The sequence below is a fragment of the Phoxinus phoxinus genome (assembly GCF_949152265.1).
Source record: "Phoxinus phoxinus genome assembly, chromosome: 4".
Classification (NCBI taxonomy): domain Eukaryota; kingdom Metazoa; phylum Chordata; class Actinopteri; order Cypriniformes; family Leuciscidae; genus Phoxinus; species Phoxinus phoxinus.
In genome coordinates, this window is record NC_136879.1 from 41,876,322 (window position 1) to 41,902,720 (window position 26,399).

The following is a 26,399-nucleotide window of genomic DNA, read 5'->3' on the forward strand; positions in this document are numbered from 1 at the left end:
GGTGGAAGACACGCCCGATCAATGAGTCACATGATCAATGTCAATAATTTCCTTACATTTGATTTGACATCATAACGTGTCTTTGTTTTGAAAGATAAAACTTCGTTTATTTCCAGGTATTTGTTCGTTTCTCATATTTTTAATGCGGCCTCAAACTTTTGAACCCTACTGTATAGACACACACACACACACACACACACACACACACACACACACACACGCACACGCACACACACACGCACACGCACACACACACACACACACAAACACACACAGGAGATGTGCTCTCTTTGCACTCTCAGCATCTCATACCACTTTCGCAGATTAAACGTCACCACTAAATAACCGGTAGAAAACCTCACACACACACACACACACACACCTCACTCTGATCTACAACAGCCAGACCATAAAACTGCTGAACACACAGACAGACACACACACACACACACACACACACACACACACACTTGTGTATTTACAAACAAATATAATGCAGTTCACAAATATACATCAAATTTCAAAATATAAAACTATGAAGGGGTAATCAGAAAAGAAATTCAGAAAATGTTTATTGTGAAACAAAACTGTGAGTTCCTCAAATAATAAAAATACACGTTTATGATTGCTCAGATGTACAAATGAACGTTCATTACATTTATTTGTGAATTTTAAACAAATATCACCCCACACCAAAGTACACAAAGAAGGACTTGTGTGTGTTGAACACAATTTTGTGTACATATGAACACAAAGTTACAAATATTCTTATAACACAACATTGTTGAATTCTTCATAAAACTCTCTCACACACACACACACACACACACACACACACACACACACACACACACACACACACACACACACACACACAAGCTTTCATTTCTATCCTTGTGGGGACATTCCATAGGCGTAATGGTTTTTATACTGTACAAACTGTATATTCTATCCCCTTACACTGCCCCTATCCCTAAACCTACCCCTTACAGGAGACATTCTGCATTTTTACATTTTCAAAAAATATATAATTTAGTATGTTTATTAACCCATTCCCCTCATGGGGACTGCTGGCTGGTCCCCACAATGGAGGTGATCTCAGGTTTTACTATCCTTGTGGGGACATTCGGTTCCCACAATGCATAATAAACCAAGCCCACACACACACACACACACACACACACACACAAAGAAACACACACACACACACTTTGGCAGTTTTCACACTGAATCTGAGCTCATTAACACTTTCTCACTCCAAAGATAGAGCAACATCCAGAGCAGCTGATCTCGACACACAGACATGTGTAAAGTTACATAACAACCTTCATTAAATATGCATTTCCATAAGTTCAGTCTCACACTGTATGAAAGATCAAGCTACACAGCTCAACGATATTTTCCCATTCAAAGTTCTGATTTAATCAAACGTTTATTTAAATTAGAAACATAATATATGTGTGTGTACGGTGTATAATTATTTTGTATATATTAATACACACACACATGCATGTATATATTTAAGAAAAATGTGTTACTTATATATAAAATATATATAAATTATGTATTAATATATATACAGTATATAAATGCAAATATTTCTTAAATATCTACAGGCATATGTGTGTATTTATATATACAAAATAATTATACACCGTACACACACATATATTATGTACTGTAAACACAAACTTTTATGTTGGATGCGATTAATCGTTGAAAGTAAAAGTACTTGAACATTTTTGCATGATGAGAGTGAATTTGGGTTTTGTGTGCATTTGCATTTGCAATTCAAGACTTAATCAGAATTATTACAATTTATTATGAACAAACTTGAAATCACACTTGGGTATAATTACGCTTTTTCCCATATTTTGTGCTGACGCTTAGAAAAAAATCAGCAAAATTCTGCGGAACGAATATTCTGTGTAAAGAGAGAGCAAGACTATAATGTCTGAAAGCATCACGAAATTACCTGAATTATTTATTAAACAAACTAAAAATGTGCAGAACAGCACAACACACACACACACCAAGATAAACACAAACAAACACACACTCACTTACAGACACACACACGCAAAACACACACACACACACACAAACACACACCAAGATACACACCAAGATACACACACACACACACACACACACACACACACACACACACACACACACACACACACACACACACACACACACACACACACACACACACACACACACACACACACACACACACAACAGCAGAACAGCCATTTGAATTCAGAGAAGTGGCTCAAAGTGTTCTGCAATGGAGATTTTAAAAGCCATTTTAAAAACGTAAAGCCCACTGTTCAGAGCAAACTGAGAGCAGAGACGAACGTGTGTGTGTGTGTGTGTGTGTGTCTAAAACACTGTTACTCTGCTTGCTTTCTTTGTGAATCAGTGTAGTTCAGCGGCAACACTTATCCTTCAAACTTTAATAGCACAAGTCTGTGAATTATGAATGTAGACAGGAGCTCTCTCTCTCTCTCTCTCAGTCACATGACTGTCGCTTCCAGAACGTTCTCGCTGTTAAACTACATCAGAGAAACCTAGTGTTAAAATATATCTTTAACGTGCACTGAACACATCCAAACACGTAAAAGGCATCTCGACACCACATGAGACGCACTACAAAAACAAACTTTCTTGACGCATCCTAGATAAAACATTCATCCTCAATATTTTTTGTAAAGAATGAAGTGCATTTATAATTCCTCTAACCTTTCATCTTTTTCCCCCCCACTAAGCTCGACGCAATGCATTCTGGGATTGCCCTCTCTGTACATGCCATCTTATCTTCAAGAGTGATAGCTTGACATGTTGTCTGCGGCTCGCTAGTTTTAGGAGCAGAACTAAGATCTCCTGAAATAAAGGCAGTGTCTATTTACACTGACTGCAAATATTATTTAAATTTATGCATCATTTATGCAACTTACATTGCATTCAAAGAACAATTTTTTTTTAGGGATATGAACATTTTGGCCGATACCGATAACCGATAATTCCTTACATATGAAAGCCGATAACCGATGTGTTGGCCGATAAATCTAAATCCAAATTTTGCTATAATTTTTGGGAGCCTGATTACAATAACAAAAGTCTCAGATTTAAAAGCCATTATTCTCATTATAATTTTATGAGGCCGAGTGAGCCGAGAGCGCGGCCGAGTGCGCCTGAGAGAGACCGTGTGAGTCCGAGAGCGCGCGAGAGATGCCGAGTGCTTCAGAGAGCGCGCGAGAGATGCCGAGTGCTTCAGAGAGCGCGCGAGAGAGGCCAAGTGAGTCCGTGTGCGCGCGAGAGAGGCCGAGAGCGTGCGAGAGAGGCCAAGTGAGTCCGAGTGCTTCAGAGAGTACGCGAGAGAGGCCGAAGGCGCGTGAGAGAGACAGAGTGCGCGAGAGAGGCTAAGAGTGCGCGAGAGAGGCCGAAGGCGCGTGAGAGAGACAGAGCGCGCGAGAGAGGCCGAGAGCGCGCGAGAGAGGCCGAGTGCTTCAGAGAGCGCGCGAGAGAGGCAGAGAGCGCGCGAGAGAGGCCGAGAGCGCGCGAGAGAGGCCGAGTGCTTCAGAGAGCGCGCGAGAGAGGCCGAGTGCTTCAGAGAGCGCGCGAGAGAGGCCGAGTGCTTCAGAGAGCGCGCGAGAGAGGCCGAGAGCGCGCGAGAGAGGCCGAGTGCTTCAGAGAGCGCGCGAGAGAGGCAGAGAGCGCGCGAGAGAGACCGAGTGCTTCAGAGAGCGCGCGAGAGAGGCAGAGAGCGCGCGAGAGAGGCAGAGAGCGCGCGAGAGAGACCGAGTGCGCGCGAGAGAGGCCGAGTGCTTCAGAGAGCGCGCGAGAGAGGCAGAGAGCGCGCGAGAGAGGCCGAGAGCGCGCGAGAGAGGCCGAGTGCTTCAGAGAGCGCGCGAGAGAGGCCGAGTGCTTCAGAGAGCGCGCGAGAGAGGCCGAGAGCGCGCGAGAGAGGCCGAGAGCGCGCGAGAGAGGCCGAGTGCTTCAGAGAGCGCGCGAGAGAGGCAGAGAGCGCGCGAGAGAGACCGAGTGCGCGCGAGAGAGGCTAAGAGTGCGCGAGAGAGGCCGAAGGCGCGTGAGAGAGACAGAGCGCGCGAGAGAGGCCGAGAGCGCGCGAGAGAGGCCGAGTGCTTCAGAGAGCGCGCGAGAGAGGCAGAGAGCGCGCGAGAGAGGCCGAGAGCGCGCGAGAGAGGCCGAGTGCTTCAGAGAGCGCGCGAGAGAGGCCGAGTGCTTCAGAGAGCGCGCGAGAGAGGCCGAGAGCGCGCGAGAGAGGCCGAGTGCGCGCGAGAGAGGCCGAGTGCTTCAGAGAGCGCGCGAGAGAGGCCGAGTGCGCGCGAGAGAGGCAGAGAGCGCGCGAGAGAGGCCGAGTGCGCGCGAGAGAGGCAGAGAGCGCGCGAGAGAGACCGAGAGAGAGGCCGAGCGCGCGAGAGAGACCGAGAGCGCGCGAGAGAGACCGAGTGCTTCAGAGAGCGCGCGAGAGAGGCAGAGAGCGCGCGAGAGAGGCCGAGAGAGACCGAGTGCTTCAGAGAGCGCGCGAGAGAGGCAGAGAGCGCGCGAGAGAGGCAGAGAGCGCACGAGAGAGACCGAGAGCGCGCGAGAGAGACCGAGTGCTTCAGAGAGCGCGCGAGAGAGGCAGAGAGCGCGCGAGAGAGGCCGAGAGAGACCGAGTGCTTCAGAGAGCGCGCGAGAGAGGCCGAGAGCGCGCGAGAGAGGCCGAGTGCTTCAGAGAGCGCGCGAGAGAGGCAGAGAGCGCGCGAGAGAGACCGAGAGCGCGCGAGAGAGACCGAGTGCTTCAGAGAGCGCGCGAGAGAGGCAGAGAGCGCGCGAGAGAGGCCGAGAGAGACCGAGTGCTTCAGAGAGCGCGCGAGAGAGGCAGAGAGCGCGCGAGAGAGGCAGAGAGCGCGCGAGAGAGACCGAGAGCGCGCGAGAGAGACCGAGTGCTTCAGAGAGCGCGCGAGAGAGGCAGAGAGCGCGCGAGAGAGGCCGAGAGCGCGCGAGAGAGGCCGAGTGCTTCAGAGAGCGCGCGAGAGAGGCAGAGAGCGCGCGAGAGAGACCGAGAGCGCGCGAGAGAGACCGAGTGCTTCAGAGAGCGCGCGAGAGAGGCAGAGAGCGCGCGAGAGAGGCCGAGAGCGCGCGAGAGAGACCGAGTGCTTCAGAGAGTGCGCGAGAGAGGCAGAGAGCGCGCGAGAGAGACCGAGTGCGCGCGAGAGAGACCGAGTGCTTCAGAGAGTGCGCGAGAGAGGCTAAGAGTGCGCGAGAGAGACCGAAGGCGCGTGAGAGAGACAGAGCGCGCGAGAGAGGCCGAGAGCTTCAGAGAGCGCGCGAGAGAGGCCGAGAGCGCGCGAGAGAGACCGAGTGCTTCAGAGAGCGCGCGAGAGAGGCCGAGAGCGCGCGACAGAGGCCGAGTGCTTCAGAGAGCGCGCGAGAGAGGCCGAGTGTGCGACAGAGGCCGAGTGCTTCAGAGAGCGCGCGAGAGAGGCAGAGAGCGCGCGAGAGAGACCGATTGCTTCCGAGAGCGCGCGAGAGAGGCCGAGTGCGCCCGAGAGAGGCAGAGAGCGCGCGAGAGAGGCCGAGTGCGCCCGAGAGAGGCAGAGAGCGCGCGAGAGAGGCCGAGTGCGCCCGAGAGAGGCAGAGAGCGCGCGAGAGAGACCGATTGCTTCCGAGTGCGCGCGAGAGAGGCCGATTGCTTCCGAGAGCGCGCGAGAGAGGCCGAGTGCGCCCGAGAGAGGCAGAGAGCGCGCGAGAGAGGCCGAGTGCGCCCGAGAGAGGCAGAGAGCGCGCGAGAGAGGCCGAGTGCGCCCGAGAGAGGCAGAGAGCGCGCGAGAGAGACCGATTGCTTCCGAGTGCGCGCGAGAGAGGCCGATTGCTTCCGAGTGCGCGGGAGAGAGGCCGAGTGCGCCCGAGAGAGGCAGAGAGCGCGCGAGAGAGGCCGAGTGCTTCAGAGAGCGCGCGAGAGAGGCCGAGTGTGCGACAGAGGCCGAGTGCTTCAGAGAGCGCGCGAGAGAGGCAGAGAGCGCGCGAGAGAGACCGATTGCTTCCGAGAGCGCGCGAGAGAGGCCGAGTGCGCCCGAGAGAGGCAGAGAGCACGCGAGAGAGGCCGAGTGCGCCCGAGAGAGGCAGAGAGCGCGCGAGAGAGGCCGAGTGCGCCCGAGAGAGGCAGAGAGCGCGCGAGAGAGGCCGAGTGCGCCCGAGAGAGGCAGAGAGCGCGCGAGAGAGGCAGAGTGCGCGGGAGAGAGACCGAGTGCTTCCGAGAGCGCGTTCAAGGAGCAATCTGTTTGCACTGAATTTGCACTGTAAGTTCTGTTTTTGAATAAAGGGTTAGAAATTAATGCTTTTTTAAAAACCCGATTCATCTGAAAAATAATCGACAGGTTAATCGATTATTAAATTAATCGCTGGTTGCAGCCCTAGTGGCCGATATATCGCGCATTCCTAATTTTTATCAGTTCTTGCTTTCGCAATTTTTTTTAAACTGTGCATTCCAGTAAAATGTTTCACTAAGTGCAAATTAGTCGATCTTGTTTGCAAAAGCAGTTTTCACTGACTCTGATCAACATTGCAGATATTTTAAATGTAGTACAAATAGCATATTATTTATCTTTATATTGCATCTATCAATATTTACAATTGGTGTAAACAAGACTTTATTTGTTGCGATGCGAACAGTATCTACTGTACACATAAATGTATGCTAGAAATTAATATCACAATAACTCATTTTGTACAATCACAATTTTGTAGCTCTGACCTGCAGTAAATCCAACACACACACACACAACACGATACACATACACTCACTTACAAACACACAACATGATACACACACACACACACACACACTCTCACTTACACACACACACACACACAACAAGATGCACCCCCCCCACACACACACAACAAGATACACACACACTTACGAACAAACACATACACAACACAATACACACACACACACTCACTTACAAACACACAAGATACACACACACACTCACTTACAAACACACAACATGATACACACACACACACTCACAAACACACAACAAGATACACACACACACAGATAGACACACACACTCACTTACAAACACACAACAAGACACACACATACACACTACACCAAAATTGCATAATAGTACATACCCTGAAAAACGCTACAGAGAAAAGAAACAAAACAGATTGTATAATCACATGAAAAATGTGAATTTCAGATAAAACAGGCATGACACACACACACACACACACACACACACACACACACAGATGTGAGGAGTATCTTCTTACCGAGGAGTACAGGAAACCCTCTCCGTTCATGGCTACGTAGAGTCCAGCCTTCACACCCTGCATCGCCACAACCCGCAAGCCCACCGGGATCAGATTAAACAGAGCTGAAACACACACACACACACACACACCTTGAGGATCACATGTTGCTCTTTCACAGATCAGGAGAATCACAGGCGTTCCTGGAGATGTTCCGTTTAGTATCAACTTTGTCTCAAATTTTCTTCTAAAAAATGCCACGGAACAAATGTAAGTAGAGAGAGACGTCATGCAGAAAGAGTGGACAGTATTTGCACATTATTTTGGTTGGTAATGACACATTTCATGCAGGGACGTGAGCCATTCGGTATTTAAATAAAGGGATACACATCTACATACATTCATCAACTAACCGTTCAGAAATGTCCTGTTCTTCTACATGTTGTCACTTCTTCTCGAGTCTCTCCATCATTGTCTGACTCCGGTTTGAACATAAAAGGCTAAAAGTTTTTGAAATGTTCAGTGTGTGTGTGTGTGTGTGAGGTTAAAGGACACAAGTTGTTGTAGCTCCGCCCCCTGTGCCGGGAGCAGCAGCTCATTTGCATTTAAAGGGACAGACACAAAACGGTGTGTTTTTGCTCACCCTCAAAAAGTGACGATTTTAACATGATATATAAAAATATCTGTGGGGTATTTTGAGCTAAAACTTGTGAAGGGCGTTATACCCCCCCTTTAAAACACTTTTTCAATTAATGAATTTGCATTGAGGTACAAAAACAGGATTCAGAATTGCAATCATTTTAAAACAATTAAAACAATTCAGACAGACAGATAGATAGATAGATAGATAGATAGATAGATAGATAGATAGATAGATAGATAATGTGACAAAAGATTATATTTCAAATAAATGCTGTTCTTTTACAACTTTGTTCATCAAAGAATCCTGAAAAATAAAATGTATCAGTTTCACAGAAATATGAGCATTGATAATAATCATAAATGTTTCTTGATCATCAGATCATCATATTACACTGATTTCTGAAGGATCATGTGACACTGAAGACTGGAGTAATGATGCTGAAAATTCACAGGAATAAATTACACTTTAATATATAATCACATAGAAAACATAGTAATAATATTTCACTATTTTTTTTACTATATTTTTGATCAAATAAATCCAGCCCTGGTTCGCATAAGAATTTATTTTTTATCAGAAAAATTTAGAAATATAAATGAATCCACACTTTTTGACCGGTAGTGTGTGTGTGTGTGTGTGTGTGTGTGTGTGTGTTGCATCTTGCTGTTGACATGCAGCGACCTGAACAATAACACATTTGGTTTATTGACGCATGCATTTGTGCAATTTTTATTCTTGTATTGTCTATTGTAGTTTTTTATTGCAATTATGCTTTTTATTGTCGAAGCTGCTTAGATATGCACCCTAGTTTATAATGTTTTATTGGTTAATGTTTTGATCTTGTGTCAAATTAGTTTCACATAAAAATGTGTATGAAGTGACAATAAAAGAACCCTGACAACTATACATTGCATGGGTCAAAATGATCCATTTTTCTTTTATGCCAAAAATCATGAGGATATTAAGATCATGTTCAATGAAGATATTTAGTAAATTTCCTACCGTAAATATATAAAACATGTATTTTTGTGAGTGAATGCAGCACAATCGTGAACATAAATGCACAACTTTAAAGGAGATTTTCTCAATGTTTAAATTTTTTTGCTCCTCAGATTACAGATTTTCAATAGTTGTGTCTCGACCAAATATTGTCCTATCATAACAAACCACACATCAATGGAAAGATTGTTTTCGGCAAATAACGTTTCCATCAGTGTTTATCGCATAATCCGTATATCGATCAAGATAAAATCCGATGAGACCGAACGTATTTCATTTGAGTCGATATTCATGAAATATCATTTCCATAAGGCATTTTTCATTCGATATCACTTAATTCGGATAAAAACGTGTGGATGGAAACATATCTTCTGTTCATCTCTCCTGTAGTTTGTTCATCAGTCAGTTCTTCATTTTGCTGGAAGCCGCCCAGATTCTGAGTGTATTGTGTTTCATCGGATCGATACTCTCGCTTTAGAGGAAAACATGTTTGCCCACAGTTGCCTGATAAATGCGATCATGTTATATTACAATTCCCCACGGCTTAAAACATCCAATTTCTAACCGGATAACATCAGAAGTATTTACTCTCACTGGTCTTGTTATGAATTATCCAGTAAATTAAAGAAAATCCATTGGTTACACTTTATTTTAAGGTGTCATTGTTACAGTGTAATTATATATTTAAGTGCTGAGTAATATTAAGCAACTACATACTTACTATAGGGTTAGGGTTTGGTTGAGGGTTAGTTGCATGTAATTATTGCATAATTTACTGTTATTACTATGGTACGTACATCATGTGAAATATGTGACAAGGACACTGTAAAATAAAGTGTTACCAAATCCAATTTCTAACAGGATAACATCTGAAGTATTTACTTTCTTCACACACACTGGTCTCGTTATGAATAATCCTGTAATTTCAATCAAACTGAAATGTTAACTTGTGCAGCTTTCCTTTTTCAGCGTTTCCATTACCCTTCAAATTGCGCAAATTGAAATTGCGATTTGAAACTACGCCGGATGGAAACACGTACATTTTGCAAAAACTCCCATTTATCGCAAAAAAACGTTTTTACGCTCGCATGAGGAGGTTTTCAGGCAATTCGAAAAATAAATATTATTTTTTTAAACTGCACTGGAAACTGTTTTTTTGTCGCATTTACAGTCTCCTGACGTAGATGACGCCGGTGTGTTTGGACAGAATACGAGACAGATTTCTTTATTAAACTCATAAAAGACAAAATAATTACAGGAATACTGGACTCAAAAACGTAAAGAAATGCCACAATCAAGACCTCGAAGCAGAAATGAGTGAGAAACACCAGAAACACTCACAAGTATAAGAGTCTTTCCTTGCCATTAATGCTGATAACACACACACACACACACACGTCTCCTTCCATTAATAATAATGGCCAGTGCGGCGGCTGGATATACATAAACCTATAAACGCCGTCGCCATGATTATTGTAATGACTTATCGCGAGACGAAAAAATTACAGTTTAGTCGCGTAACGTCGGTTAATGAAAACGACGTTATTGCGCAAGTTTTTTGACGACATTTAGAAGATTAAAAAGTTTAGTGCAAATCTGTAATGGAAACACACCTATTGCCCGTGTCTCTGGGAAACATCACATTATTGCAGTCAAACGGGTTCATGTGGACTTTAACACTGAATCTCTGGCTGAACAGGGTAATGTGTGTCTCACGTGAGTCAGACAAAGACTGTGTCTAAGCCTGTTGGACTCGCTAATGTGAGTTATGCAGATAAGGAGGAAGGCCGTGTAATTCAAAAGCGTTTCATAGGAGATTCAGAAACATGAGTGGGCACCTTCAAAACACAGGAGATGTAACGCTCCAAAATCCTGCGCTTTAGAAGAGAAACATCCCTCTCTAGCTCCCTGGGGAGATGAGCTCAGAAGTGTGTGTGTGTGTGTGTGTGTCAGTAATGCACATGTAGATCTGAGAAACACATGCAAACTGTGAGATCAGGCGAGATCACACACACATGCACGTGACGAGGATTCAAGACATATTTCATCCAGAAACCAAAAGATGATTCATTTTGGCGAAAACATTCACATAAAAAACATAAAAATGATATAAAAAATATAAAATAAAAGTTATTATATATATATACACACACCAGCCATTTTATTAGGTACACCTTTTGCCTTCAGAACTGCCTTAATTCTTCATGGCAGAAATTGGTTACGCTTTATTGTATAGCCGTTTGAGTTTAGCGAACTCATCGTCATGATCAAGAAACCAGTCTGAGATGATTTGTGACATTGCTCTATCATACACCGGTCCAATGAGGCGCTAGGCGTGACGCAAGTGTTTTATGCTAGCTTCAGCCCGACGCAGTTATCATTTTCACGTCCTGCGCCACGCTGTTTAAATAGCAAGTGTATTTGCGCTCATCTGGGCTGCTGGTCTGAAAACGAGGTGTGTGTTCAGGCTGATTGTTGGCGCGGTGTTAATTTAAGGAACTGGAATAGATTACTAAGGGTGCATTTACACTGCAGGTCTTGATGCCCAATTCTGATTGGCTGACTATATCCGATTTGTTTGACGACCCGCTTACATCATCTTTTAAAAGTGACCCGTATACGATATTAGCATTTACACTACACACTGCCGAAACAACCCAGTGTAGATGTTCTGACCCGGTTAATTAAGTAAAACAGCGCGATATGTCAAGTAATAAAAATAACATTCTGATTAATTTCGGGTGGGTCGCGGCGGGTGGATATGATAAATCATTATTAACGAAAATATTAACTACATTCTCTAAAATATGAGCATGTCCCAGTTTAAAGGATAATTCCGGTATTTAACACCTTGAGTCTATATTGTAGTTTGTTTTGGATGAACAAGAGTGGTAGACAACATTTTTTTGACAATGGTTCCTCTCTCGAGTTTTTGACTATAATAGAATTGGCCATGGACCCATTTAACATTGGAGTCAATGGCCATGTCCGAAAATGTCATTAAAACAGCCAATAATGTTCGTTTACAAAACTGTGCAAATCACCGAGTGGTTAGTGGTGTTCGTTGATGATTATAAACAATATATCGTCGCAATATATGATTCCAATCCGTTTATTTTGCTATAGTGGAACTATTTTTTCAACAATGGGATTTTACAAAATGACTAATAAAACACGACAGAAACTGTATTTCGCAACACTATTTGGTTCTGGAACATCAACTAACATCACTAATCACTCGGTGAGTTGCACAGTTTTGTAAACGAACATTATTGGCTGTTTTAATGACATTTTCGGACATGCCCATTGACTCCAATGTTAAATGGGTCCATGGCCAATTCTTTTATAGTCAAAAACTCGAGAGAGGAACCATTGTCAAAAAAATGTTGTCTACCACTCTTGTTCATCCAAAACAAACTACAATATAGACTCAAGGTGTTAAATACCGGAATTATCCTTTAAGTTTCAAGGGAGTAAAGCCTGTTTATGCCATTAAGAAAATAAAATTCTGTTTAATTTAGTTTTAAAGAAATGTTCATTTAAAAGCAGCGCTCGCTCATCAGTGTATTATACCAGAGATGCGCGCAGCAACCGCCGCCGAGTCCGCCGTATAAGGGGATGATAATCAAGCTATCCTCACGCGTTACAACACATAAGAATATAGTAACTTGACCAACGGGTGCGGATACTTAAATCAGAGGAAATGATTGGTGCGGGTGAGTGGCGGGTGGATTTGTTATTGGCTGTGGATTCGGGTGACGTTGGAGCGCATCCGTACATCTCTAATTATCCAGAGTTTTACTTTCTGCACTATTTTCAAAGGTCAGCAAAACATTGCTCTCGTAAGGCGGAGAGAAACTCCACTGTGTTGAGCCTTCGTCCTCCGTCGCGCCATTAATAAGTCGATCACAGTTATCTGAGTTGATGCCCCCTTTTTAATCACGTACGACTCGCATTACTGGGGAATATCCGATTTGTCTGCTTACATGGCGCACGCAAATGCACGTATCCGACTCATATCCGATTTATTTGCTTACACGTTCGCCGGTCATATCCGATCTGAGCCACACGAGAGGAAAAAATCTGAATTGGGTCACTTGAACCATGCAGTGTAAATGGGGACTAAGAGTGCGTTAGTACTATAGGCGGATCCACAGTGCGCGTGGACACTTTGTCCCGTATATGGCGCCTTAACCTCGCGCACGTGCAGATCCGTTTCCTCGCTAGTGTAACCAAGCTTTTGTATCGGGTTCGCTTTAACACTGTTGGATAATAAAATAATGAAAACGAGACACAGAAGTTCCATGAACGGTGCACACTTTTAATCTTTTTCCACATCGACCTCACATGTGCTTTTTCGGACCCCTGGTCATCTTATGCGCATGCCCATCTCTCTCTCCCAAAGGACAGAATGTGTTACACACATATAAACGCAACATAACCTTAACTTCTATTCAGACTTTAATCTGTTACACTAGTGAAGCGTTCAGTTTCTCCACTTGCAAATCCCGTCAACTGGCTTTTAAAGGATATGGGAGATGAGACTCTGATTGGTTTATTGCACATTATGCCCAAAACACACGCATTACTCATTAAGAGAACTAGCAAAAGTGGATTCGGACACCCTAAGGCCGTGTGTCCACCAAAGCGTTTTTAGTCAGCTGAAAACGCCTAGCTGTGGGCGCTTGAGAGCGTTTTGACAGCGCAGTTTTTCCCCCAGTTGAGACACTTCGTTCGTATCCATTGGCCGGTGTGGTATTAGTCCCGCCCCTCCTCCACTGTGATTGGTCGGTTGGCTAAAAAGTGACAGTGACGAGTGCTGCGTTTTACCCAAAGTTGAACATTCTTCAACTCTCGGCGACCTGTAAAAAAACGACGAACGCTCAGCGTGAAAAAGACGCTCAGCGCCTCGTGGCGTTTTAAAAACGCGGCGCTCCCATTGAAAATTATCTTAAATTATACGTTTATCTCTGTAAAGCAGCTTTGAAACAATCTACATTGTTAAAAGCGCTATATACATGAAGATGACTTGACTTGAAAGCAATTGAAAAAACACGCCAGCCGCGTGAAAAAAAAACGCTTTGGTGGACACACGGCCTAATAGTGCTTGCACCATGTGCCTAGATCGTTAAAGTAGGCCCTGGAGTGTTATCCCGCTGGAAGTATCCATCAGATGATGATACACTGTGGTTATAAAGGGAAGGACGAGGTCAGCATCAATACTCCGGTAGACGGAGGCGTTTAAACAACGCTACTAAGAGGTCTGTTAAATGAAAAGTACCGTCAGATGAAATCCTGCAGGTGTCAGTGCTTTCTCCGTCCATGCAATAGACGCACACCCTTGAACGAGCGCGGATTTCTAGCGCATTTACTTGAACTTCTTAAGGCAAGTTCACACTACAGGATTTTAAAACGTCGGGCTGAACTGTGCGGTTCACACTACATGACTTGCTCTCTGTGAAATCAGGAGTGTTCAAGTTGTTGAGCTGTTCACACCACACGACACAACGTGATTGATCCGCAACAGGAGGTAACTCACTACACGAGTTGACAACAACTCTGTCAGCCAACGATTATATCTTGTCTACAAACCACGTTTTAGAAGAACACAAGTACAAAACGCGCGAGTCTTTTTTGTTTGAATATGGACGTCAGACAGAAATTAGTGCTGCAAACTGTTTGCGTGATGATTTGCTCTGAAAAAAAAAACGCGTATTTTCCCGGTGACCTCAACCCATGCCTTGCTCTGATTGGCTGTAGCTCATGACATCACATGTGGTTGAGTCGTGCAACGGCTCCGGATAGCTAGCATGCTAGATATTTTTCTGGGCTCGGCGACGTGTCTGCGAGGCGTCTGCGAGCGTCTTTGATGCGTTGTTGGCTCTTTCATACTAACAGATTGGATCGGCCGCTAATCCCCCGCGATTTGCACGCGATAACAACCCGACCTGTCTGCGAGCTCAACGATTTGAAAATCGGGCTTAAATCGGGCTTAAAATCATGTAGTGTGAACTAGGCATTAGGTAATATCTATGGTTTGACCCATTTGAGTGGACAAAATATTAGCTCTCTACGAACTGGACTGACATGCATGCGCATGAATCACTGTCACACGCACAAGCTCAGAGCAATATTGTAAGTTACTGTAACTAGCAGAATAATAATGCATCACGATACACACAGGCTCACTTTTAGTTATGTCTTTTAACTATTATAGTATTTTGAAAAGCAAAAACATGAACTTTAACTATTGGGTTTACTTCTTCAAGTCAGCTGTCACTGTAGCGCGACGCCAGTAGCATATAGCATTAGCTCCTAAGCTAACTCGATCACGTCAAGCTAGGTTCAGAAAATCGAACCCGATCCAAATTTTTTCATGACGGAAACCTACGGGAGACGTCACGGACACTACGTCCATAGTGTTTTACAGTTTATGGACACAGCCCATGTCTACAAGTCCTCGGCTGCGTTCACACTTGGCACTAACATGCAACCAGTATCTGGATGTTGTCCACACACACGTTGAAAAGACGAGTGTAAGCGCGCTTCTGATGGGAATGTTATCCGATCAGCGTGTCCAGGTTCGGAGGGAGTAGAGGACGCATTGTGATCGGATCTCAGTGTAATGTGAACGCAATCCAGCCATCGTGTCTGCATTCACAGGTGGACGTCACACACACACACACACACACAAACTCGATTTGTAAAATGTCCCCCGACTGAAAACTGTTACTAAAAGTAAACCCACCACTTCAGGTTGACTTTGCACCGGAGCCATCCTTTCTTTTCTTTTTTTTCCCCGTGGGAAAGCGAGATCCGCTCTGTGATCCAGATACAGAAGCCACTTGATGTGGACGGGTGTAAACACACCGTGTCCTGATTGGCTTATGATCCGATCTGCTTGATCGGTGATCACATGTTAATGCCAAGTGTAAACGCAGCTAGAATGCATTGAGTTGCTGCCATGTGATTGGCCGATTAGATATTTGCGTTAACGAGCAGTTGAACAGGTGTGCCTAATAAAGTGGCCGGTGAGTGTATATATATATATATATTCACTTTCACAGAAAAAAAAGGAAAAATATGTTTTGGTATTATCTGCCAGGACATCCATTAATTTTACAGAAATGTCCATCAGTCCTAAAAAAAAACAACGCAATGTGTAATTCAAAATACAGGTAAAACAATATGGGAAATTCCTTCATATTTATATAGTCGTATATATTATTTATTTCTTTATTTATTAACCCATGCCAAATTTAAAGAGATTTCTCTGAGCTGCTGCTCCAAACCATGGGGTTCTCAGAGCGCGTGAGTGTGTGAGTGTGTGAGTGTGTGACACAGAGGAGCAGGAAGAGAGAGACTCACTGTAGTCGCTGTTCTCATCTTTACTCCCGACGACGGTTCCGTCCGGCTGCATCTGCAGGTAGAAGCCCTGCTCACTGAAGAGCCTGGTCACTATCCCCTTCAACTGAGGATCTGAAACACACACACACACACACACACACACACTGGTCACTATCCCCTTCAACTGAGGATCTGAAACACACACACACACACACTGGTCACTATCCCCTTCAACTGAGGATCTGAAACACACACACACACACTGGTCACTATCCCCTTCAACTGAGGATCTGAAACACACACACACACTGGTCACTATCCCCTTCAACTGAGGATCTGAAACACACACACACACACTGGTCACTATCCCCTTCAACTGAGGATCTGAAACACACACACACACACACTGGTCACTATCCCCTTCAACTGAGGATCTGAAACACACACACACACACTGGTCACTATCCCCTTCAACTGAGGATCTGAAACACACACACACACACTGGTCACTATCCCCTTCAACTGAGGATCTGAAACACACACACACACTGGTCACTATCCCCTTCAACTGAGGATCTGAAACACACACACACACACTGGTCACTATCCCCTTCAACTGAGGATCTGAAACACACACACACACTGGTCACTATCCCCTTCAACTGAGGATCTGAAACACACACACACACTAGTCACTATCCCCTTCAACTGAGGATCTGAAACACACACACACACACTGGTCACTATCCCCTTCAACTGAGGATCTGAAACACACACACGCACACACACACTGGTCACTATCCCCTTCAACTGAGGATCTGAAACACACACACACACACACTGGTCACTATCCCCTTCAACTGAGGATCTGAAACACACACACACACACACTGGTCACTATCCCCTTCAACAGAGGATCTGAAACACACACACACACACACTGGTCACTATCCCCTTCAACAGAGGATCTGAAACACACACACGCACACACACACTGGTCACTATCCCCTTCAACTGAGGATCTGAAACACACACACACACACACTGGTCACTATCCCCTTCAACTGAGGATCTGAAACACACACACACACACACTGGTCACTATCCCCTTCAACTGAGGATCTGAAACACACACACACACACACACACTGGTCACTATCCCCTTCAACAGAGGATCTGAAACACACACACACACACACTGGTCACTATCCCCTTCAACTGAGGATCTGAAACACACACACACACACACACACTGGTCACTATCCCCTTCAACAGAGGATCTGAAACACACACACACACACACACACTGGTCACTATCCCCTTCAACTGAGGATCTGAAACACACACACACACACACTGGTCACTATCCCCTTCAACTGAGGATCTGAAACACACACACACACACACACACTGGTCACTATCCCCTTCAACTGAGGATCTGAAACACACACACACACACACACACTGGTCACTATCCCCTTCAACTGAGGATCTGAAACACACACACACACACACTGGTCACTATCCCCTTCAACTGAGGATCTGAAACACACACACACACACACACACTGGTCACTATCCCCTTCAACAGAGGATCTGAAACACACACACACACACACACACTGGTCACTATCCCCTTCAACTGAGGATCGGAAACACACACACACACACACACACACACTGGTCACTATTCCCTTCAACTGAGGATCTGAAACACACACACACACACACACACTGGTCACTATCCCCTTCAACAGAGGATCTGAAACACACACACACACACACACACACACTGGTCACTATCCCCTTCAACAGAGGATCTGAAACACACACACACACACACACACTGGTCACTATCCCCTTCAACAGAGGATCTGAAACACACACACACACACACACACACACTGGTCACTATTCCCTTCAACTGAGGATCTGAAACACACACACACACACACACACTGGTCACTATCCCTTTCAACTGAGGATCTGAAACACACACACACACACACACACACACTGGTCACTATCCCCTTCAACTGAGGATTGGAAACACACACACACACACACACACTGGTCACTATCCCCTTCAACAGAGGATCTGAAACACACACACACACACACACACACACACTGGTCACTATTCCCTTCAACTGAGGATCTGAAACACACACACACACACACACACACACACACACACACACACACACACACACTGGTCACTATTCCCTTCAACTGAGGATCTGAAACACACACACACACACACTGGTCACTATCCCCTTCAACAGAGGATCTGAAACACACACACACACACACTGGTCACTATCCCCTTCAACAGAGGATCTGAAACACACACACACACACACACACACTGGTCACTATCTCCTTCAACTGAGGATCTGAAACACACACACACACACACACACACACACACACTGGTCACTATTCCCTTCAACTGAGGATCTGAAACACACACACACACACACACACACACTGGTCACTATCCCCTTCAACAGAGGATCTGAAACACACACACACACACACACACACACACACACACACACTGGTCACTATTCCCTTCAACTGAGGATCTGAAACACACACACACTGGTCACTATCCCCTTCAACTGAGGATCTGAAACACACACACACACACACACACACACACACACACACTGGTCACTATCCCCTTCAACAGAGGATCTGAAACACACACACACACACACACACACACACACACACACACACACACACACTGGTCACTATCCCCTTCAACTGAGGATCTGAAACACACACACACACACACACACACTGGTCACTATCCCCTTCAACTGAGGATCGGAAACACACACACACACACACACTGGTCACTATCCCCTTCAACTGAGGATCTGAAACACACACACACACACACACACACACTGGTCACTATCCCCTCAACTGAGGATCGGAAACACACACACACACACACTGGTCACTATCCCCTTCAACTGAGGATCTGAAACACACACACACACACACACACACACACACACACACACACACACACACACACACACACACACACACACACACACTGGTCACTATCCCCTTGTGAAACACACACACACACACACACACACACTGGTCACTATCCCCTTCAACTGAGGATCGGAACACACACACACACACACACACACACACACACACACACACACACTGGTCACTATCCCCTTGTGAAACACACACAGTCTAATAAACATCTTCAATAAAGGGTTCCTGACGCGTACACACTCTTCTGATCCGCGTGCGCAGAACTACACAACACAACATGCTTTATTATAGGACCTAAAAACATAAACAAGCACAAGTTTTAATGGAAATGATGGATCATAATAACGCACGCTGAACTGCAATCAGATCGATGCTTAGTGCGGCTTTAAATTAAAGTAATAAAAAAGGAACCCGTCATGCTACCGAAGTGCTGCTAACCAATTAAAACGTGCTAATTGTTTTATAGCTAATTATGTTAGCAAAGCGGCTCCGCTTCTCCGACACCTGGCACTGTCTCTCTCTCCTCAGCATGCATTCAAGCGCAATATTCAGGATTAAAAAGGCCACAAACTATAAAAAGACCCCTGACATTTGAGTTACACACACACACACACACACACACACACACACACACACACACACACACACACTTCTACAATATTTCTCATCTTAGAAGCAAAACCGAGTAAAATATGACGTCACAGACATAAACAAACTCAACCGAGTAGATTATGATTTGACATCTTTAATATGCATGTTTAATAATTTGAACACAAGAACACACTGTAAACTGTCAGAATATACAGTAACAGGGTCAAACTTTATAATAATATACATTAATAACATCAAACATTATTGCGTTGCCAATATGTAATTATCATTTCTGAAATTAAGTTTAAACTTGAAACTTTCAATCGGTCTCTCAAAGTTTTGGATCGGTACGATTTTTTATGTTTTTAAAAAGAAGTCTGCATTTATTTGATCAAAAATACAGTAAAAACAGTGAAATATTATTACAATTTTAAATACAGTTTTCTATGTGAATATATTAAAGTGTCATTTATTCCTGTGAATTTTCAGCATCATTACTCCAGTCTTCAGTGTCACATGATCCTTCAGAAATCAGTGTAATATGATGATTTGATGCTCAAGAAATATTTATGATTATTATTAGTATTGAAAACAGTTGTTTAGCCTACATTCTTTGATCAATAGAAAGTTCAAAAGAACAGCATTTATTTGAAATATAATCTTGTGTAACATTAAACACTACCGTTCAAAAGTTTGGGATCAGTAAGAATTTTTTTTTTTTGGGGGGGGGAAATAAATAAAACAAATCAATACTTCCATTCATCAAGGATCAAATACATTTATTAAAAGTGGCAGTAAAGACATTTATAATGTTAGAAAATATTATATTTCAGATAAATGCTGTTTTTTTTACTTTCTGTTCATCAAATAATCCTGAAAAATAACTGTTTTCAGCATTGATAATAACCATATAAATGTTTCTTGAGCATCAAATCATCATATTACACTGATTTCTGAAGGATCATGTGACACTGAAGACTGGAGTAATGATTTTTTTTATCAAATAAACGCAGCCTTGGTGAGCAGAAGAGACTTCTTTTAAAAACTTTTGACTGGTATTGTATGTAGAGAACACATTATAAATGCTAATGCAATCATCAAAGTTATTAATAAAACAATCACGCAGTTACATAGTGCAGCATAAACATACATCATCATCATCATACTCTCAAATATATCTGTTGTCCGCGCGCACACAGGTGATCATCACGCGATGAGCGCGCGCGCGTGTTTATCTGGAGCTTCGCGCGCACAGGTGTGTGTGTGTGTGTGTGTGTGTGTGTGTGTGTGGTGCGAACGAACTGACCTGATTTCCGTCGCACGGGTCGTTTTTTCCCGCTGCAGAATCGGACTTTACCGAAGAGCCCGAACAGGTGCCGGTTGCACAGCGAGGTTCGTCCGGACGGCTCTTTGCCCGGGCTGGAGCGACGCTTACCGGTCGTCGCGCGCTCGCTGTTCGCCTCGCGCGCCTGCCGTTTCTGTCGGATGAGCGAGCTCGCGAGCGCCGCGGCCATCTCACGGGACACGGAGGGACGCGGGTCCGGTCGGTACGGGGACGATCGTGCAGATTCGGTGCGGATTCACGGTGCGGGTCACCGGCGCGAGGGAGCGAGCGCGCGCGCTTCTCTCGTGCAGGCATGCACCGGAGCATGAGCGATACCGATAGACTCGGTTACTTACCGCGGAAAGCACTTAAGAGTTACATAACCGCACAATTAGACCACATAACAACAGAGAGCGTACAAAAAAATGGTTATTCATTCATATACGAAGAGCTTCTGTTCAAAATGCGGGCTCGACGCTGTTAAGTTGTCATCAGTAACACATCCGCGGTCCGGTTTGTCCTCAACATGTTGATTTAGCAACATTTCTGTCCGGTAGATCCAGTGCGGGGAAAAGCCTCAAAGCAAATCCAACATTTTTAACGGGGGAACCGAGGATGGATTCCAGCCGAATTGATGAAGTTCAGAATGATGCTGAGGGAAAGAGAGACACGGGAGGGAGAGTAGTGTGTGTGTGTGTGTGTGTGTGTTCGTAAGGAAAAAGAGAAGGAGAGCGACTCGACTGAGAAAAGAGGGGGGGGGGAGGTCAAAGCTTTCCCGAAAAAATGGCACAACCGCAGCCTAAACTAAACCAGAATCAAAACTTGGGTTTTTAAAGTCACCATGAAATCAAAATGGCCAGTTATGGAATATACTGCAGTATTTATCATAAATGATTTATCCGTGTGCGCATCATTGTTGTTTTGATCATAATCTTGACTCAGAATAACACACACAGACACACACACACACACTCAGCGACATCGCTTCTCTAATGACGTCATCACAGGCATGAGGGCGGGGCAACCTGTCACTCACATGAGATCCACCAATAGCAAACCACAACCATCCGATCAATTCCCCACACGGACAAAATCAAGCCCCGCCCACATTTGTTCCAATTCCTGAAGCCGTTTTAAGAAGAAGTGGATACATTTGACAAAGCCTGTAGTATTAGGGATGCATAACGATTAATCGCAACTAATCGTTTGCAGAATAAAAGTAGTTGTTTACATCATATATGTGTGTGTACTGTGTAAAATAATTATGCATTTATAAATACACACACATGCATGTATATATTTAAAAAATATTTACATGTTTATATACATTTTTATATTTAAATATAATTTATATTATATATAATTATAAATACTTAATATATAAATAGATTTTTTTCTTAAAATTATACATGCATGTTTGTGTATTTATATATACATAATTATTATACACAGTACACACACATATATGATCTTAAACAAAAACTTTTATTCTGCAAACGATTAGTTGCGATTAATCGTTATGCAGCCCTACTGTAGTTTGTTAACGATGACACGTTTAGTCATGTGACGCATATTGTTCAGTCATGTGATTCACTTTCCTTTAAGCAGCTCATAAGAAAGCTGCTAAAACGTCTTTGTTGCTCAAAGAAATTGTGGTTTCATTATAAATTATCTCCTGATTTTCTGAAGATTACTATTTATTTTTTACGGAAGAGGATTAGGGCCAGGCAATAATAAAAAAAATAAAACCATCTCGAGATTAAAGTCATTATAATGCGAGATTAAACTCTTTAAATTTCGAGAAAAAAAGTCGAAATACAATCTTGAGAATAAACTCATTAAATATCGAGAATAAAGTCGTTGTGTTTCGAGAAAAAACTTGTTAAATTTCGAGAAAAAAAAGTCGAAATACAATCTCGAGAATAAACTCATTAAATATCGAGAATAAAGTAATTGTGTTTCGAGAAAAAAAGTCGAAATGAAATGTAGAGAATAACGCATTCAATCAGTGTTCATTGCATATATCAACCGCATCGAGGTTTCGTGGTTTCCCAGGATACCACAAGACGCATTATTAATCGTTGTTGGTTGTGTACGCCTCCATCCACAGAATGTAACGACTGTAACCATATACAGCTAATTGCAATGCTGTACGGTTTTAATTTATCATAGCTGTCCATATGCCAGAGTGCATTTGGGCCAGCGCAAGTGGCGTCTTCTCAAGCGTCTCCTTCGTCGTAATTCCACACCTTGAGCATCAACAAATAATGCGTTTTATGGTATCCTGGGAAACCTCGATGAATTTCATGTTGGACAAAAGCGAGTACATCGCGCAAATTGGACTGATTTTTTCTTCTAAAAACACCTAGCCGACCTAGATCATGTTCTATTGTTACTGCAAGAAAGTCAAAAATATAGATTGACTAAGGGATCTAACTCTGCCATGTCCTCTATCAGTAGGGAGTTTATTCTCACAATTACTTCGACTTTTTTCTCTCGAAATTTTACGAGTTTTTTTCTAGAAACACAACGACTTTATTCTCGCTATTTAATGAGTTTATTCTCGAGATTGTATTTCGACTTTTTTCTCGAAATTTAACGAGTTTTTTTCTCGAAACACAACGACTTTATTCTCGATATTTAATGAGTTTATTCTCAAGATTGTAATTTGACTTTTTTTCTCGAAATTTAACGAGTTTAATCTCGCATTATAATGACTTTAATCTCGATATTTAATGAGTTTATTCTCAAGATTGTATTTCGACTTTTTTTCTCAAAACTTAACGAGTTTAATCTCGCATTATAATGACTTTAATCTCGAGATGGTTTTATTTTTTTATTATTGCCTGGCCCTAATCCTCTTCCGTAATTTTTTGTATTTCCCATGTACTTGTATTAATTTTTTGGATGTGTAGTTTCTATGATTGGTTTGTGAATTATTTGTTTTTTCTCGAAACACAACGACTTTATTCTCGAAATGTAATGAGTTCATTCTCAAGATTGTATTTCGACTTTATTCTCGAAACACAACGACTTTATTCTGGAAATATAATGAATTTATGCTCAAGATTGTTTTTCGACTTTTTTCTCGAAATTTAACGACTTTATTCTCGAAACACAACGACTTTATTCTGGAAATATAATGAGTTTATGCTCAAGATTGTTTTTCGACTTTTTTCTCGAAATTTATGACTTTATTCTGGAAATATAATGAGTTTATGCTCAAGATTGTTTTTCGACTTTTTTCTCGAAATTTATCGACTTTATTCTCGAAACACTACGACTTTATTCTGGAAATATAATGAGTTTATGCTCAAGATTGTTTTTCGACTTATTTCTCGAAATTTAACGACTTTATTCTGGAAATGTAATGAGTTTATGCTCAAGATTGTTTTTCGACTTATTTCTCGAAATTTAACGACTTTATTCTCGAAACACAACGACTTTATTCTGGAAATATAATGAGTTTATGCTCAAGATTGTTTTTCGACTTTTCTCGAAATTTAACGACTTTATTCTCGAAACACAACAACTTTGTTCTGGAAATATAATGAGTTTATGCTCAAGATTGTTTTTCGACTTTTCTCGAAATTTAACGACTTTATTCTCGAAACACTACGACTTTATTCTGGAAATATAATGAGTTTATGCTCAAGATTGTTTTTCGACTTTTCTCGAAATTTAACGACTTTATTCTCGAAACACAACGACTTTATTCTGGAAATATAATGAGTTTATGCTCAAGATTGTTTTTCAACTTTTTTCTCGAAATTTAACGACTTTATTCTCGAAACACAACGACTTTATTCTGGAAATATAATGAGTTTATGCTCAAGATTGTTTTTCAACTTTTTTCTCGAAATTTATCGACTTTATTCTCGAAACACAACGACTTTATTCTGGAAATATAATGAGTTTATGCTCAAGATTGTTTTTCAACTTTTTTCTCGAAATTTAACGACTTTATTCTCGAAACACAACGACTTTATTCTGGAAATATAATGAGTTTATGCTCAAGATTGTTTTTCAACTTTTTTCTCGAAATTTATCGACTTTATTCTCGAAACACAACGACTTTATTCTGGAAATATAATGAGTTTATGCTCAAGATTGTTTTTCGACTTATTTCTCGAAATTTAACGACTTTATTCTCGAAACACAACGACTTTATTCTGGAAATATAATGAGTTTATGCTCAAGATTGTTTTTCGACTTTTTTCTCGAAATTTAACGACTTTATTCTCGAAACACTACGACTTTATTCTGGAAATATGAGTTTATGCTCAAGATTGTTTTTCGACTTATTTCTCGAAATTTAACGACTTTATTCTCGAAACACAACGACTTTATTCTGGAAATATAATGAGTTTATGCTCAAGATTGTATTTCGACTTTTGCTCAAGATAAGAGCATTCGAAATTTAACGAGTTTAATCTCACATTATAATGACTTTAATCTCGAGATATTTTGATTTTTTTATTATTGCTTGGCCCTAATCCTCTTCCGTACATATTGTACCGACAGATATCCATTTTTATACCGGCATGTATGTTTCACGCATGCACTGTAAGAAGATTTAAAGGAAGTTAGGCTATTTTTTTGTTTTTCTGGTTGAAACTCTCTCTCCACATCCTGAATCAACAACAGAAGTGGTCTAAATATTTTTTAAAAATCCCATATATCAAGAAGCTTTTGAGAAAAGTGCTTGAAAACACGCCGTTTTCAAATATATCCAGATTAGTAAACATGAACATTACTCACTGGACAGATTCCCATGGACTTGGCTCAGATTTACGAGATTTAACATCAGTGCAGATTCAGCGCTAAAAAGTAGTTTAGCGACGCTCGCAAGATGTCGAGTACGAAACAAATGTTGCAAATAAATCATTACAATGCAGAACGTTGTGAACGAGTCGATATCATTAGGAGCACGTTTAATTAGGGCACTTCAAACGCAGTTGGATGATAACATTTATGGATGGTTGGGCTTCACGCGATTGGTTTTTACGATGAGCTGACGGATGGACGCTGACTCAGGTACCGATACCGTATCGAATACACTGAGCTGTCGGCTGCTGAGAGATGTGCTCCTGAAGTCTCCAGTAAAGAGGCCGATCACTGTGACCCAGATACATCATTCAACCTTCATCACACAACACTGATTATTTTATCACTGAGAGAAAG

The 26,399-nt window shown here is 42.7% G+C and overlaps 2 protein-coding genes across 4 annotated transcripts in view; both read right to left on the reverse strand.

Annotated features, from left to right (window-relative positions):
* LOC306997123 (uncharacterized protein) overlaps nucleotides 1-7,850 on the reverse strand; it is a 72,356-nt gene extending 64,506 nt beyond the window's left edge. The window contains exon 1 of the mRNA XM_079610238.1: nucleotides 7,695-7,850. The gene's annotated coding sequence lies outside the window, so the exon portion shown is untranslated. The remainder of the gene's footprint in view (nucleotides 1-7,694) is intronic.
* fgf12b (fibroblast growth factor 12b) overlaps nucleotides 1-26,399 on the reverse strand; it is a gene marked incomplete at its 5' end in the record, with an annotated part of 82,490 nt that overhangs the window by 4,097 nt on the left and 51,994 nt on the right. For 2 of the 3 annotated variants that reach the window (XM_079610186.1, XM_079610184.1), the window contains 2 exons: nucleotides 7,303-7,406; nucleotides 16,292-16,402. In XM_079610186.1, the coding sequence (XP_079466312.1) occupies nucleotides 7,303-7,406; nucleotides 16,292-16,402 (215 nt within the window). Of the gene's footprint in view, nucleotides 1-7,302; nucleotides 7,407-16,291; nucleotides 16,403-21,197; nucleotides 21,406-26,399 lie in introns of those variants that run through there. The other variant, XM_079610185.1, reaches the window with a different exon arrangement.